We start from the raw sequence: 15792 nt of genomic DNA, 5'->3' as shown, positions 1-15792 counted from the left end.
CTGTCAAACAACTTTAAGGCAAGAGGTTATGAATGAAGACCTCCCCAACTGTGCACCGATAAGCCTTCTTTCCTACAGCACTCTATGGCAGTAAAGAACCACTGTGAGGCAGTTAGGCAGGGCTAGGGCAGAGAACGCTCACTAGCACAGTGTCTAGGCAACCTTCGCCTTCTGGCTAGAGAAGGGATGGCCCCAGAGGCTGCTTACTCCCACGGCTTGGGGACTGAGGTTATACCTTGCTGAGAAGAGGCAACAAAGGCAGTGGTCCGCTCCTCGCTGCCCCAGCAGCGACTATTCAGGGCCAAAGCCTGATCAAGCTGGGACAGACAAACTGCTAATGACAAAGGCCCCTCTTACCTGACCTTTGCCCTTCAGACTTCAACATCACAAACTTTATGAAAGACACAGTGCATTTGATGCCAGCTATAAGCCAGTCACAAGAAGGCTCTCAGACCATGCTGGTAGAGATAACAGCTAAGAGCAATAGTCACCCCAGATGTTTGTCTCACCGGGTCTAACACTGGGACGGTAACACACTCCGACGCCCGAGGCCTGCCTGGAAGGAGGGAACACCACCATTCTGCAGCAAGACTGACAGAGCGATGCATTACGGTGTTTTGTTTCGTATTTTATTACATCAATGGCTTGAAAATTTTTATTTAACTTCAGCAAATATTGGAAATAGAAAAATGAATTCTGCAGAATCTCACAAATAAATTTCCCAATCTCCACTAACAAATATTATAATTCAATGGCTAAGCAATTATAATGCTATGGACATTCACCACAATGACTGTGCTGAACTAGAAAACAAGCAGAGAGACATGGAAATATTACTTACAACAGCATTATTACAACATATTTTCTTTAAAATTTTAACATGGATTTTATCACTTCAAAAGATATACAGCATTTCCGTTATATTTGCAAACTTAACCTTATACATCTTTTAAAATCTTGAAAAATTTTTAAGCAATCTAAAAAGCACTTAGCAAAGTTTGAAGTCTACATAATGGAATGCTATCCACTCCAGTATGAACGCTCACTTTAGAGAAGGCGACTGTAAACACTCATTATCTTACAACATGCATAGACTACTGACCTTCCTTCTGAGCCGGGACGGACGGACGGACGCGCCTGCACTTGTGCTTTACTACGGGGGGGGGGGGGGGGGGGAGCTGCAAAGACCCGGGAGAGGCGGGGAGGGCATTGCACACGATCGTTAGACTCAGATGACCTACAGCTGCCTTCAGTCAGTCTGAGGCAAAGTTTACTTGATACTAAAAACTTGAATCCTGGGTCACTAGGTGTACAAACAGGACAGAGACGTGAGACCTGTCTTTCCTTTGCTTCCATGAAAGCAGGGATCCAGTTAGTGTAATGCACTGTTTGGCTTATTTTTGGTGTGCAATTATACCAATAGTACATCTCATAGTGAGAAAGATGAAGAGGGCGGAGCTGAATTAAAGTGTCACTTAGCTCACTCGGAGGCAGCGCTGGGAAACTGTCTAACAGGTCTCCTGCTTCATGAGCCCACCACAGTAAGCTTTGCCACCTTCTGTGTTTTTGATTAAGGTTTGTAACCACCATTGGGAAGGTCTTACAAAACTCTCTGAAACCTTCTTAGGAAGCTGTTTTGACAAATAAACAAAGAGGCAGTGGGTGTGCTGTGACCCTCTGTTGTGAACTTCTGACACAGCACCCACTGTGTGCCAACACTCATCTGACACAGCACCCACTGTGTGCCAACACTCATCTGACCAGCACAACGAGGCGCGGGCCTCGGGGAAAGAGCTAGAGCGCAGCATTGATCACTGCCGCTGGCCGGTCAACACAATATTCAAGTAACAGGTGCTTACGTGGATAAGGGAAAAGAATTACCTAAACACTTTACATGTTCACAGAAAATTAAATAAAACAAACTTTTAATGCATATGCAATACAGTTTATATCTTTAGGGATCTCTAAACTAAACCTAGACTATTGTTTGTGTCCATGATACTATATTTTGCACAATAACTTATATTTAGAAGATTTTCCCACAAAAATATATAATTATGACATTCACATTGATAATTTTTAAGAACCCAAAGCTTAAGTGACATTCCATCGGAAGCAGGTGTCATGTTCCAAACCTAACCTGCTGATGCACCTAACTCTTGACATGTAACAGTCACAGTCCAGACCAGAGCCCTCGGCTTTGAAAGCTAAGCAGTTTCTTGGACTTATATCACTGTGGACTGTGTCATGAAAAGTTTAAAACATGGAGACTATTCCAGCAGCAGCAGCCAGGCAGAGCCCACTCTCGCCCCTCTGCCAAGTGAAAACGGCACGTGCCTCTCTTCCTTGGAGAAAAGGGAAGATCAGCTGCTCTGGTCATAACCATACCGCCTGACACCGGACTCTTCATGGCTAGAAACCACGCCAAGCTCACAACCAAGAGAAAGAACGAGCCTGGGGCCTGGCACAGCCGCTCTGCCTGCCACACCATCCGAGATGATCACCAAGTCTCAACACTGCTGAGGGGACACATCGTAAGCAAAGTAGCCTGGGCACAAAGACAGACACAGAGCCACCGGCAGATGCCACCCTGCAGCACAGCACTGCTCTGCTCACTGGAGGGAAGGGCATGCAAACACACTAGGTGAGCAAGGTTTTATCTTGTGCCTCAGTGTCCTGTCCCTGTGAGTCACACGCAGAGCAGAAGCTAACTTCATCCCGTGCTTGCCTTCCCCTTCAGCTACACAGCAGGTTTATGATAAAAAGCACAAGAGAAGTTACTAGTGTTACTCTGTTACTGGTCCCTGGGTCCCTGGGTCCCTGGGTCCCTGGGTCCCTGGGTCCCTAGGTGGGACCACGGGCTGTGCTTCTGACGCGTCTCTATGACTCTTCCTCATCAATGGGCTGGTGTGAGACAGGATGGACAAAGTCCCTCTGCACTTGACCTTGGAATGACCTTTCTCCAGACTTCAAGAAGAATGTACATCCTATCCCCAGCTGAACCTCTTTCTAAAGAGAAAATCAGCTAACTTAAAAAAAAGGGGGGAGGGGGGAAGGTGCTTAGGAGTCAAAACATCGAATTTTAATTGCATATTTTAAATTCTTAAGAACTCCATTCATACCTTAAATACCTTAAAGCATCTACTTTTTTTCTTTTTTTTTTTTTTTTTCTTTTTGGTATTGAAAGCAGAAAAAATATTAAAACAACAACAAAAGATATTTCCACATGGTTAGTGCAGTCTCAAGTGGCCATGGATGCTAGGACACAGCCCAGCCGGCTGCTCCTCAGGCCCTTCAGGCCCACAGTCTGGTAAGAGAGCAAAAGTGATTCTGAAGTCTCAGAACATTTATTAGCAACCTTTGCTTGTTCCCAGTCCAAACAAATGGCATTACCACCACTCTAGGTTGTTTCTTTTCATCTTGGTCTCACTAAGCAACAAACACATCCATTACTTCTCTGTCTTATCTGCTGCTAAGAGACAGGATATAGTGTTTGTGTGATCACACCAGTACACAAATGATACAAAAGGACACATGGAGTGACATACAATGGCCAGGCACGCCAAGAGGATGAGAGCTACTGGTGTGCAGCGTCTAGAAAACCATCCCTAGCTTCTCTCTTCTCCTTTACTGAGCTGACCTGACATTTAAAGTCTGCACTCAAACCTGCAGACACCCTCCCCATCTGCTACACCTCAATGATGGCATCTTTGGCAAGCAATAAACTTTAAGTAAGACACTTAAACAGAAAAGGGATTGATAACATGGTTGCCAGAAGGAGAAGGCACCAATTCCAAATGTACAAGCACCAGGTACAGTGATATGAACCAAATCTCTCGGAGCTGGGGATGATGGTGGCAGCTGGGGATCAAGAAGAGATGGGTGCACCCTCATCCTGGGATTACAATGCTGAAGGCTGAAGGCAGAAAGCATTGAGGTCCACGTTCCCATGAGGCTACAGTGCCCAAGGACAGTTGCTGCAAATGAGCTTTTACCACTTGGAAAGGAGAAAAGGGAAAGAGTTAGGGGAGAGAAAGGGGAGAGAAGCCACCTGATCTACAGCCATAACTCTGTCCTCTCTTAGGGAAACAGGAGTTGTATCAGGAAGCTTGGTATGATAAAGGTGACGATGTGGTCTGCTGATGGGCTTGTGATTTCCAAAGAAGCATGATTTACTTAGGTGGCTGCCCCAGGAGAGAAGGGGAGACATTTTCTAGAAGGTCTACTGGGCCTTCTGAGAATTACACTATGCACAAAGTAGAAACTGCAGGCCATGCAGGAACAGAGCTGGGCCTTTCAAGACTACCTGTTCTGAAGCTGTTGACTGGGAGAGCTGCCATTGTTGGGGCTCGGGGGGGAGCCAACTGGAGGGTAGGTCCCAGACTCGAGGGAGGTGTGCAGGCCGTGGGTCCCCCAGCCCTTAGGCAGAATGAGATGCAACGGAGCTCTCTGGGAAGTCGTGCCAACATGGAGGAACGAGCAAAGAATTAAGGCAGATGTAGCACGGGACTGGAAGTGTATGCCTTTTTTGGTAATAGCTGCTTGTCCACAGAGATGTGATGCAGATGGCTAGGTGATGTCTTGTAATACCTGATATCTGGATAACATGTCGTCCATACCAAGTGTTCAAAGCTACCAACAGTTTTCATGAGGCAGATGCGTATCTTACGTCGAGGACAGAAGCAGCCTAAAGGAGGGAAAAAGGAAGGAAATCAGTGAGAGCCACGACCGACACCCAGTGCTCTGGGGAGAACTGCACAGCGGGACTCATGCTCCCAGGCAGGGAGGGGCTGCTCAGGTTGGACCAGTTTTCTCTTTCTAAGCCTCAGCTTCCCTATCGGCCAAGATGTGAGATTATGATGCTCTCTCTGCAAGGTTAGATAAAACAGCTCAGGAGCCATGTCATCACAGCACGGGAGAGCAGGCTGCTCAGGTTTGCCTGCAGGAATAATCCCAGGCACTGCTCAGAGGGACTCGGTGGTACTGGCTCCTCCTGGGATCCTGGAGTATGTCACACTCTTCCTTAAAGGATTAAAAACTTTTTTTTCACTTGTTTCTTTTGTTTTTCAAAACTAACTATCCAAGAGACATGGTGTCTTACTACTGAGGCACAACTGGGCTAAAATCCAGAATGTGAGTGTGGTGAAACGGCACTGTAAAGAGCTGCTAACTAAAGCGGGCCCTCCTCTCTGGCAACACAGTCAGTCCTTCTGATTTTGGTGGAGATCTCTAACCCAGTTGCTCCATCCCCCTCTGTAGTAGACCGCAGACGTCTTGGGCTGCAATTTCTTAGCTGGAAAAACACTGTAAAACCGACAGGTCTTTTTATTTTTTATTTTATTTTTTTAAAGATTTATTTATTTTATGTATGTGAGTACATTATAGCTGTCATCAGACACACCAGAAGAGGGCATCAGATCCCATTACAGATGGTTGTGAGCCACCATGTGGTTGCTGGGAATTGAACTCAGGACCTCTGGAAGAGCAGTCTTAACTGCTGAGCCATCTCACCAGCCCCCGACAGGTCTTTTTATTAGTAGCACTTGGGAAAATTTTGATGTCCTCCATCCTGTGAGGACAGATATCCCCAGTTGCTAGAAACAGGATAAACAAGCCAGTGAAACCAAGTCTCCATGTTCTGAGCACTGGCCAGACAATTAAGCAGCGTCCTACCAGCTAAGCCCCCAGGCTCTTGGTGAGCAGAAATCATTATGAGCCAAGTCTCCTTCTGCAAACTAAGCTTAGAGCAGAAACAGAGGCTGGAAGAAGGGCTGCGACGTGAGGAGCACAGACGGGGGCCAGTGAGAGGGCTCAGGGGACAAAGGAGTTCACTCCACTAACTCTGGTGACCCACTAACTTTGATTCCCAAAGCTTACAGGTAGAGGAGAGTACAGTGGGAAGAAGGGAAAAGGACATGTCAGTGATGCCCTGTGCTCTGCCCTGCTGTTGTATTTTTAGAGAGATGCTGAAGTAAACAGACACAGGAAAGATCCAACACCACAAAGAAGCTCTAACATGCTACTGGGGATGTGAGTCGGTTACATAGGAGCGCAACCTCACTGAGAAGGACATGCGAGGGCCACTCCCAGCAACCACATGGTGGCTCACAACCATCTGTGATGGGGTCCGATGCCGCCTTCTGGTGTGTCTGAGGACAGCTGCAGTGTATTCATATACATAAAATAAATAAATAAATCTTTAAAAGAAAAAAAAAGTACTCACGAGCCTGATTCTCAGAGGTAAGCAGTCCTGATACAGGAGTGGGGTGGGGAGAGGTGGGAGGTAAGCAGTCCTGATACGGGAAGTGGAAGGACAGGCCTCTAGCCTGAGCCACCCTGACAGCCCTGATGAAAAGTGTGTCATCATCTCCAAAATCGCAATGCCAGACACTGTCACATAAGTCCCAGCAGCCACAGGACCTAGAACTGTCTTCACCAGCTAAAGCTAGCCATCCCTGGACAGTAATATAAGCTGGACGTAGCTGTTGGCCATTCCTCAAGAGAGCCTAAACCTCAGCCTCACCTAGAAAGAAGGTACGCAGCCCCGGATAATGGCAATCCCTGAGGCTCCTGAGTGGGCCACTCATCAGCAGTTTCTGATGGTTTACAATTGTAGAATAAAGCTAGACTGTAGTTAAGGAGTGAGCAGCCCACAGTGATTAGCTACCCACGTCAGCACAGATACTGATGAGTGACTGGGAATGTGAGCTTGGTGCAGGGAAGAGACCACCTCTTCCACATTTACCTCATCTTCCTCCTCTGGGATCTTGATGGAGCTGTCTGGGGACTTGACGGGTTTCTGGTTAGCAGGCCCATTGGTCTCGTCTTTCCCGTGTTCTGCTTCCCATTCTTGTAAAACTTCATCTATGTTGAAGCGGCGCCGATAATTTACAAAAAAGTTTTTCACCTGAACAACCGACTTGTTCCCAATCACATCTGAGATCGCCTGAAAATCTCGCCCATATTTCCTAATGGCTAAGAACAGAAAAAAATATTTAAAAAAAAATTTAGTATAAGAGAAAAAAAGTTTAATTTTTAATTATCTTTTATTTTATGTGCGCATTTTCCCTGCATGTATGTCTGTGTACCACATGTGACTGCCTAGAGAGGCTAGAAGGAGGAGTCAAATCTTTTGGAACTGGGATTACATGTGGGTCCTTTGGAGCTAAACTTGGGTCCCACCAAAGAGCAGCAAGTGCTGTCACCATTTGAAAACGAACAGAGAACATGAGAAGCTAGAGAAAGTACCCAAGGAGCTAAAGGGATCTGCAACCCTATAGTTGGAACAACATGATGAACTAACCAGTACCCCGGAGCTCTTGTCTCTAGCTGCATATGTATCGAAAGATGGCCTAGTCGGCCATCAATGGAAAGAGAGGCCCATTGGACTTGCAAACTTTATATGCCCCAATATAGGGGAATGCCAGGGCCAAAAGAATGGGAATGGGTGGGTAGGGAAGTGGGGGGCGCTATGGGGGACTTTTGGGATAGCATTGGAAATGTAATTGAGGAAAATATGTAATAAAAATATTAAAAATTAAAAAAAAAAAAAAAGAAAACGAACAGCTCAGGCTGGGAGGTGGCTGAGTAGGTGAAGCTCTTGCTCACAACCGGGTTAAGCACAGACAATATTAGAGCAGTGGAAAAACATGGCAGCCATCCTTAGAGGTATCTGGCAGAGGAACCTCTCAGGTCGTACCACCCAAGCTGCTGTGGGCGTGTTCTGCTTTGCCTTGAAAGCATTTCCATTTCTAATGCTTTCTAATGTCTTCGAATGCTAATGCTCACCTACTCAGAGTGCAAGGAGCAAGGAGCAGCCACTCTGACTTACAACACACTCACAGCCTTCACGCTAATTTAAAACACAGGAAGGGCCTGGGGCTCCAGCCCTTGGGAGTTTGAAGCAGAAGGATTCTGAGTTCACAGCCAGCCAGAGCCAAAGATGAGACTGTTTCAAAAACTAGGAGCCCAGACTGAAGGGTTTCACAGCGGCACAGCACCTGCCTGGCATGGCTCTGGGCTCACTCCTCAGCGACAACACAGGCATCCGAGTACACATGCCCGGGAGAAGCCGGACTGGGACACCGGAGAGGAACATCGCAGTTCCCTTCCTTGCATCACAGTTAGTTCCCGTGTGCGTACCTTGTACGGCGAGAAGCTGCTCTTCCGTGGTCCAGCGAGCGTTGCATTTTTGAATAACCTAGATATCCAAATGGATTGTCAACTTATTATATGCATCTTTATGGCAGCTTAGTGAACTTTTTACATGTCAGGATTTTGATATAAACTTAGTTTCTTAAATTATATCTATATCTTTCCAAAACACAACATATTAAAGCTATGTAGGACACAGATAGCAACATTTCAAGCACATTAACTGGACCTGACTCTAAGAAGAATGTCACCCTACCTCTGGGAGTCGGTAAGGCTCTATCCCTCCATCAAGCTTCTCTTTAAGAGCACTGTTCGTCTGCTTGATGCTCTGAATCTAAGAGAGAAGAGAGCTTTGTTTTAAATACATGACAGCTAGGAAGACCGACGGGAAAATGGAAAACCACGATGGCAGAATTCCCCCCAGCCTAACTGACCAACTGTAATGCCTTCCTTTTCTCATAAGTGATTTTTTTCCTATTTTTTTGCTTGACTTAGCATACCTAGCTTTTCTATTTATGCCCAATCATAAAACACAGAGAGAAGGTCAGAAATTCAGCCACGTTCTTTCATTTTCCATGGATGCCCAAGAAACAAACAACTATGTCCTTGTCCTGCAGCTCTCAGGGGAGGACACTTTCAGTGTGTGATTAGGTGGAAGGCTGACTTTAACACTTTTAAATATAACCAAAAGAAAAAGGTCTTTTCTGTTTTTTTTTTTTTTTTTTTTTTTTTTTTTTAAGAGTCAGGGATTCTCTGTGTACTCTTGGTGGTCTTGAATTCACTTTGTAGACCAGACTGGCCTTGAACTCTTGAACTCACGGAGATCTACCTGCCTCTGCCTCACAAGTGCTGGGATTAATGGTCTGCACCATCATCGCAGGGCTAAGAAGAAATCTTACTAGTGAAGTAACATTAAAAGCAAGACTGAGTTGGAGGCCAGCCTGGTGTGCCACCACCGCCCGGCCCCACCTGGCTTCTTAAACAGCCTTTTATACCAACATATACTTTTCTTTTTTTCCTTTTGCCTGTCTGTTTTCTCAAGACAGGATCTTACTATATAGCCATGGCAGACCTTAATCTCGCTATGTAGGTGACGGTGGTCTCTCACTAATAGAGCTGGGCCTTCCTCTGCTCCTGAATGCTGGGAGTAAAGGCATGTACATCGACTTCTGGCTCCCACATCATTTTTTTAAAATTCCATTTGTCAAGTGCTTTGGGATGGCCTGCTCTGCTCTTTGAGGTATTTGAGGTAAGTTCTCACTTTGTAGCCTAGGCTGGCTCTGCCTCTGACTCACAAGTGTGGACTAAGAGTTGGAGTTGGAGGCCAGCCTGGGCTACAGAGCACATCTTGTCTTCAGAAAAACCAGCAGTGAGAGGTGGAGAGCTAGAATCCAACATTTAGAGTTAGAATAGACAGGTTTAGTGGTCAACATATTTATCAACCTGAAAGGAAATTGAATAAAAATCAGGATACAGCTGTGTGTGGCATTTAAAGAAAAAGCAACCTAACCCATGTGGCTGCCCTCCTGTCCCCGTGAGCCCCCAAGGTAAACATGCCATACTGCATCTGTCCCGTGAGACACTCCTTCTCTACGTAGGACCTCCTGTCACAAGTGCATCCACTGAGGAAGTGGACACTTCCAGCCCCAGCCCTCAGTCCTGAAAGCCGGAGCCGAGGACAGGCAGCAGGAGCCGAGGACAGGCAGCAGGAGCCGAGGACAGGCAGGCAGCAGGAGCCGAGGACAGGCAGCATTCGGGCTTCTGGTAGGAGAAGCCTGTGCTTCCCCTGCTCACAGAAACAGGCAGCTGGCTCCACTTCCATCTCCCTTCCTTATAGCCCTACACTGATTCAAAGAGTTCTAAATGGCTTCTGCAGCTTTCAACATAGCAACTTTGGGACTTCTTCAACTGGTTAATCCTGTTTTCTGTTACTCTGAAATGAGTCTTTCCTTGACATACTCCCAAACTTGGGTTCCTGACGTCACTGTACCACTGACTGGCTGCCGTTTTGACTCTCCACGTGCGTCTAAGCATCTGTCTGTCTCCTCACTACCATGTCAGGCTCTAAGCCCTCCTTCCTCCCTCTTTAAAACTGCCAATCTGAGTAATTATTTCAAATTTAAAACACTCTTGTCCTTGACCCTGCTGAGAAAAGACAAAGACAGTTTCCTCTTTCTACACTTATTAACAGGAGGGCCTCTTCTCCCCTCACCACTGTGTCCCCCCACAGGTGGGCTCCCCCACCATAAGCAGCACCAGCAATGCCTGCAGCCTGCAGCAGCCCAGGCAGATCTGCACAGCTCAGACCCAAGGATTAATCTTCTCTTTGAAAAGAGGTCTCTAGGAAGATTAAGTGATTCCCCTAAGATCAGAGCCTAGCTGTGCTGGTGGCAGGCTAGACTCTGGGAGGGTGCTTGCTCCTTTTCAGTGCTGCCTCCTTAAACCAAGGGAAAGACAGAGCCATCAGTTCCACCACCTGGCCTGGCCACCTCTGACAGCTGGCTCCCCATCACTCAGTCTCATCAACCAAGAGGGAGAAGGAGAAACGAAGGAGGGAGGACAAGGGAAGGGAAGAAGATCACAGACTGATGGAAGGTGCGTTCTAGACTGTGAGGCTGACCATGATAACGCAACAATAACGCTACAGAACCAGTGGTGTGTGTGAGCTCTCAGGTACAACTGCCACCACGGACACATTCTCCCCAAGACCCCATATGTACACAAATATCTTAGATAATTCCACTGAAGGGTGCACACATTCTTACACATCACAAATGACACAATGCAATTAAAGATCTGTATGGGTGGAGGAGTGTAGCATCTCCACTCATCAGAGAACTCTATAAAGAGAGTAATGGGAGGGACTGGAGAGAGAGAAAGCTCAGCAGTTAAGAATACCGACTGCTATTCCGGAGGTCCTGAGTTCAGTTCCCAGCAACCACATGGTGGCTCACAACCATCTGTAATGATATCTGATGCCCTCTTCTGGTGTGTCTGAAGAAAGTAACAGTGTACTCATACGTTAATACTAAAAAAAATAAAAATAAATTGTAATTTGAAAGCTGGTGGTGGTACATGCCTTTAACAAACTGGCAGATCTCTGAGTTTGAGGCTGTCTAGTCTACAGAGCAAGTTCCAGGACAACCAGGGATATACAGAGAAACAGTCTTAAAATAAAATAAAACAAAAGGTATTAATTTAATAGCTGTAACAAAATCTTAATCAAAATTTTAGTAAAATTGTTTTTACTGGAAATTGAAAAAGTGATGCACAAATTGTTAAGGAAATGCAACGGGCTGAGGACACTGAGAGCCAGGAGGCTTCCTTGCTGCACACCACACACTGGGGCACTGTGCACTGGTGACGGGCAGACAACGGAACAGAGAACATAAAACCGACCTGCCTATTTTAAACAAGGTCTCAATGCAGATGCACCGCAGGAAAGGCTTGACAGTCTTTTCAGCAAACAGTTGGTGAAAGATGCCCACACTCAGACACCTACATCCAATACCACACTGAGAAACATACTTCTTCGTAGGCTCAAGATCAACATACAAAAGCTGGAACAACCGTGTTAAGATGATATTCAACACGGGTTCATCTCCTGGGAAAGGTTCTTTAAAAAAAGATGTATTTATTTTATTATGTGTCTAGGTGCTTTGCCTGCATGTCTACGCCCCTGGAAGAGCCTTATCAGCACTCAAAACCTTCCAACCTAAGGGGAAAGATGAGAAACTGTGCTTCTTTACCAAGTTTCATAAAGTACCTGTTCACAGGAGTGGGGAGGACAAAGTGGTAAATTATCAGGAGATGGGCAGGAGACAATGTATGACAGGAGAAAAGAAGACTCCATAAGGAGGTATAGAGGTAGAGGCAGGAGGAGCACTGTGAGTTTGTGGGCAGCCTGAGCTGTATGGTGTGAGGCAGTGTTAAATAAACACATTCTCACCCTAAACACACAGTCCAGTAGACATCCTCAAAGCAAGGATAGCCCCAGGGCTGACGAATAAGTGGCAGATAAGCAGTGTCACTGAGGCCCAAGGAGCCTCACACAACATACCAGAGAGAGGCCACAGTTTAAAGACAACTGTTAGCAACAAGTACAGCCACCATTACCACTGGACACAACCATGTGACCCCCGAGGAGGCTCAGCAATGCCTGGGGCTAGTTCTGTTGTCACAAGTAGGAGGGTGAAGTGGTCCCTGTGAGTAGAGGGTAGGGAGGTTGCGCCTGTAACTCACAGTCAGTCCAAAGTAGACCGTAGGTGGGAAGTGCTGGTACGGTACAAAGTATAGGTAAACTGAAAGGACACTCTGGAGAACCCTGAACCTAGGGTGAACCTGTGCTTCTCTATGGGGTCTGATGGAGTCATGCTCTACAGAGATGCATGCAAAATTCACCAGATTCATAACATTCATGGTAATAGTTTGTATAATGGCCACAAAAGTATCAGCTTTATAAAACATAGGCACATCTTATAAAACCATAAAAATAAACATTATCTTATGGTGATATAATAAAAGCAGACTGAATGAGTCTATCTGTGAGGGTTCTTTTAACAGTGGTGGAACAGAAACTGGAGGCTTCCTACAAACTGAACAAGCGTCCTACCACTGACTACATTACAAGCCTCAGACCAGATTCTGCACTTGAATAATAGCAGCCCCCTCCTGGGAGGCGACTCGGGCGTGAGAGGCACGATGGAGCTTCAGAGATTGAAGGGGAGAGGGGGGGGGGCACTAAAGGCAATGCACACACAGGTGTGCACACACATACACGCACATCTAAATGTAATTTTTAGAGGTGGGGGGGGCGGCAATATTCAATTGCCAGTGAGAGGCTGTGCATCACTGGCAATCAGAGTTCAATCCCTGGACTCCATGAAAAGCCAGAAGCAAAGAATCCACTCCAGACGCTGTCTTCTGACTTCCATACACCACAGCATGTTCCCCTTCCACACATCTGTAAGGACACGCTAGTGTGCAAGCTGATTCTCACATTGGGCTTGAAGTACCTGTCGTTTGATGGAGACCAGCTCCATGTCCAGCTGTCTCAGCACCGTGGTCGCAGCAGTAGCATTAGCAGACACAGCCTCCACATCTTCTTGAGAAAGAAACATGCCTTTCGGAGGTTTCCTTTTTGCTCTATTTTTAGCTTGTGTGCTGTGCTTTTCTTTTTTGACCTGAGGAACTGTCTCAGTAGGGGGCACCTGCATGATATACATATTTGGTAAATAAAATTAAAAAACAAAATGTCAAAAGGACAGTAGTAAGCATGTGTCATTAACATAGCCCCAAACAATCTAAAACAATCACCATGCTTATCTAAGCACCAACTACTTAAAGATAAATTGTGGCATGGAACAAAGAAAACGTTCCTTTGTTCTTCAATAGAAACATTGTTTTCTACCTCCTCTGGCCTCTGATGAAAAGTACAAAGGAACAACAGGCGAGAAACAACAGCCTGTATTCCCTCTTGAACCTTGTGGCCACCTACTTGTGTATAAGAGGAGAGGTGGTCTGAAAAGTTTTCCACTAGGAAATATAAACTTGGGAACTGGAGAGAGGGTTCAGAGATTAAGAGCACTGGCTGCTCTTCCAGAGGACCCAGGTTCAGTTCCCAGCACTCACATGGCAGCTCACAACCACCTGAAACTCATTGTCAGAGGATCTGAACCAGCACACAAACATACATGCATGAAAAGACACCAAAGCACATAAAATAAAAATAAATTATTAAAAACAAAAGAAAGAAACTGGCATTTCATACATCATTTCTTCTTGGACAACATTTAGTTTTTAGAGTGACATAATTTGCTGTAAAAATGTGCTATCATTCTTAAATCATTGGGCTAATTTTTTCTTCATCTTCTTTTTTGGCTTTTCAAGACAGGGTTTCTCTGTGTAGCCCTGGCTGTCCTGGAACTCACTCTGTAGACCAGGCTGGCCTCGAACTCAGAAATCCACCTGCCTCTGCCTCCCAAGTGCTGGGATTTAAGGCATGTGCCACCACTGCCGGCTTACTTATTATATATAAAATATTATATCTTATATATAAGATATTATATATAATAACTAATATCAGTAATATATATATATATACATATACATACATATATATATATATATATATATATATATATATATATATATATATATATAAAATAACCCCGGAATGGGTTAATTTTTAACAGTACTTTCTCTAATATCAAATATAAAAGCTTGGCAACAAAAGGATTCTGTCCTATTATTAGGTAATCATTTAAACTTAGGATTTTAAGTTGAGCATGGTGGTGATGTATCTGTAACCCGAGCATTTGGGAGGCAGAGGCAGGAGGATCAGGAGTTCAAGGCCAGCCTCAGTTACACAGTGAGACTGGGGCCGATCTGGGTTATTGGAGGCTTAAGTATGCACATGGGAAACCTTAAGGCAACAATTCAACTTTTAGAAATCCTTTTAATAAGACAATTTGTAAAAAGACTTAGATATGTGACCATTAGCTCCTTGCTGTTCACACAGAGAGGACTTAATAAGTAAGCTATAAAGCTGTTTAAGATCAGTTAACTCAATTCTGAAATACTCATATAGTGAAGTAATACATGGGCTATGTATATAAGTATATTTAAAATACATTTCAAACACTATACAAATTAAGATATCACTTTACAACTTTTAAAAATAAAAATTCTGAATTATATATACATATGGGCATATATGTTTTAGAAGAAGGTGTCTTAAAAGCTACCAAACTGTGACGGTGATTATGGGTGATGATGCTGTAAATCACTTTAACTCCTCTTGCCTATTTTATTATAAAAACCATGCATTGCTATAATTTTACCATTGGCCTTTTAGTTTTCCAAGCCTCACATAACCACTCCTGCCATTACAGGACAGAGAGCGGAGATGCTTCTGTGTTCCAAGTAACCACGCCCAAAAGCTGCCCAAGGTCCGCTGGCAGCTCCCCGGCTCACTCCATTCACTCCCCAGCCCTGTCTTGTTACCACCGTTCTCTTACAGACGATAGCAGAACCTTAGGGTTCCATTCCATGTGATACAGAGAAATACCATTCCAAATCCTATAAAGCAAAGCTGGTGTTGGTTGTGAGCCACCATGTGGTTTCTGGGAATTGAACTCAGGACCTCTGGAAGAGCAGTCCGTGCTCTTAACCACTGAGCCATCTCTCCAGCCCATAAAGCTGGTGTTGTTTACAATGTTCCATCTGAACGTTTGGAGTCGCGACTTCATATACTAATGTACAGGAGGCAGGAGGTATGGGGAGAGCCAGTGCTGGCACTCACTGCCCAGGAAGGGTAGGGAGAAACCTACCTCCTTTTTGCTTTCCTTGTTTGCATCAATCTCAATGTCAACGGGATTACTGCCGTTTGTTTCTTCCAGTTCATCCTCACTGGAAGGCAAGAATGGGGCCGAAAGGTTATTCTGTATTAACTCTATTTCACATAAAAACTTAATAAATAAATTCTAAAATTGCTCTATACAGCACCAGACTGCTAGGACAAACATTTTTATATAGAATTCCAACTTTGCAGTTCTTTTGGTCCAGTGGTTCTCAACTCTAATGCTACAATCCCTTAATAAAGTTCGTCATGTTGTGGTGACCCTAACCCATAAAACT

At 45.1% G+C, this 15792-nt stretch overlaps 1 protein-coding gene across 3 annotated transcripts in view; it reads right to left on the bottom strand.

Moving 5' to 3' along the window:
• The window catches only part of Rcor1 (REST corepressor 1), a 97912-nt gene that overhangs the window by 22510 nt on the left and 59610 nt on the right, over nt 1–15792 (bottom strand). Inside the window, exons 7-13 of one of the 3 annotated variants that reach the window (XR_002379353.3) lie at nt 15486–15564; nt 13170–13364; nt 8411–8488; nt 8143–8200; nt 6746–6975; nt 4591–4687; nt 522–3997 (exon numbers count right to left, since the gene is read on the bottom strand). Coding sequence is in view for 1 of the 3 variants with exons in the window: in XM_021179326.3 (XP_021034985.1) it covers nt 4646–4687; nt 6746–6975; nt 8143–8200; nt 8411–8488; nt 13170–13364; nt 15486–15564 (682 nt within the window). In the remaining 2 variants the exon portion in view is untranslated. Of the gene's footprint in view, nt 1–521; nt 4688–6745; nt 6976–8142; nt 8201–8410; nt 8489–13169; nt 13365–15485; nt 15565–15792 lie in introns of those variants that run through there. The other 2 variants (XR_002379354.3, XM_021179326.3) reach the window with 2 other exon arrangements.

Source organism: Mus caroli, unplaced genomic scaffold (genome assembly GCF_978045245.1).
Source record: "Mus caroli unplaced genomic scaffold, Mus_caroli_1 scaffold_14, whole genome shotgun sequence".
Classification (NCBI taxonomy): Eukaryota; Metazoa; Chordata; class Mammalia; order Rodentia; family Muridae; genus Mus; species Mus caroli.
The sequence above is the reverse complement of the archived record's forward strand: the minus strand, read 5'-3'. Positions and strand labels throughout refer to the sequence as shown.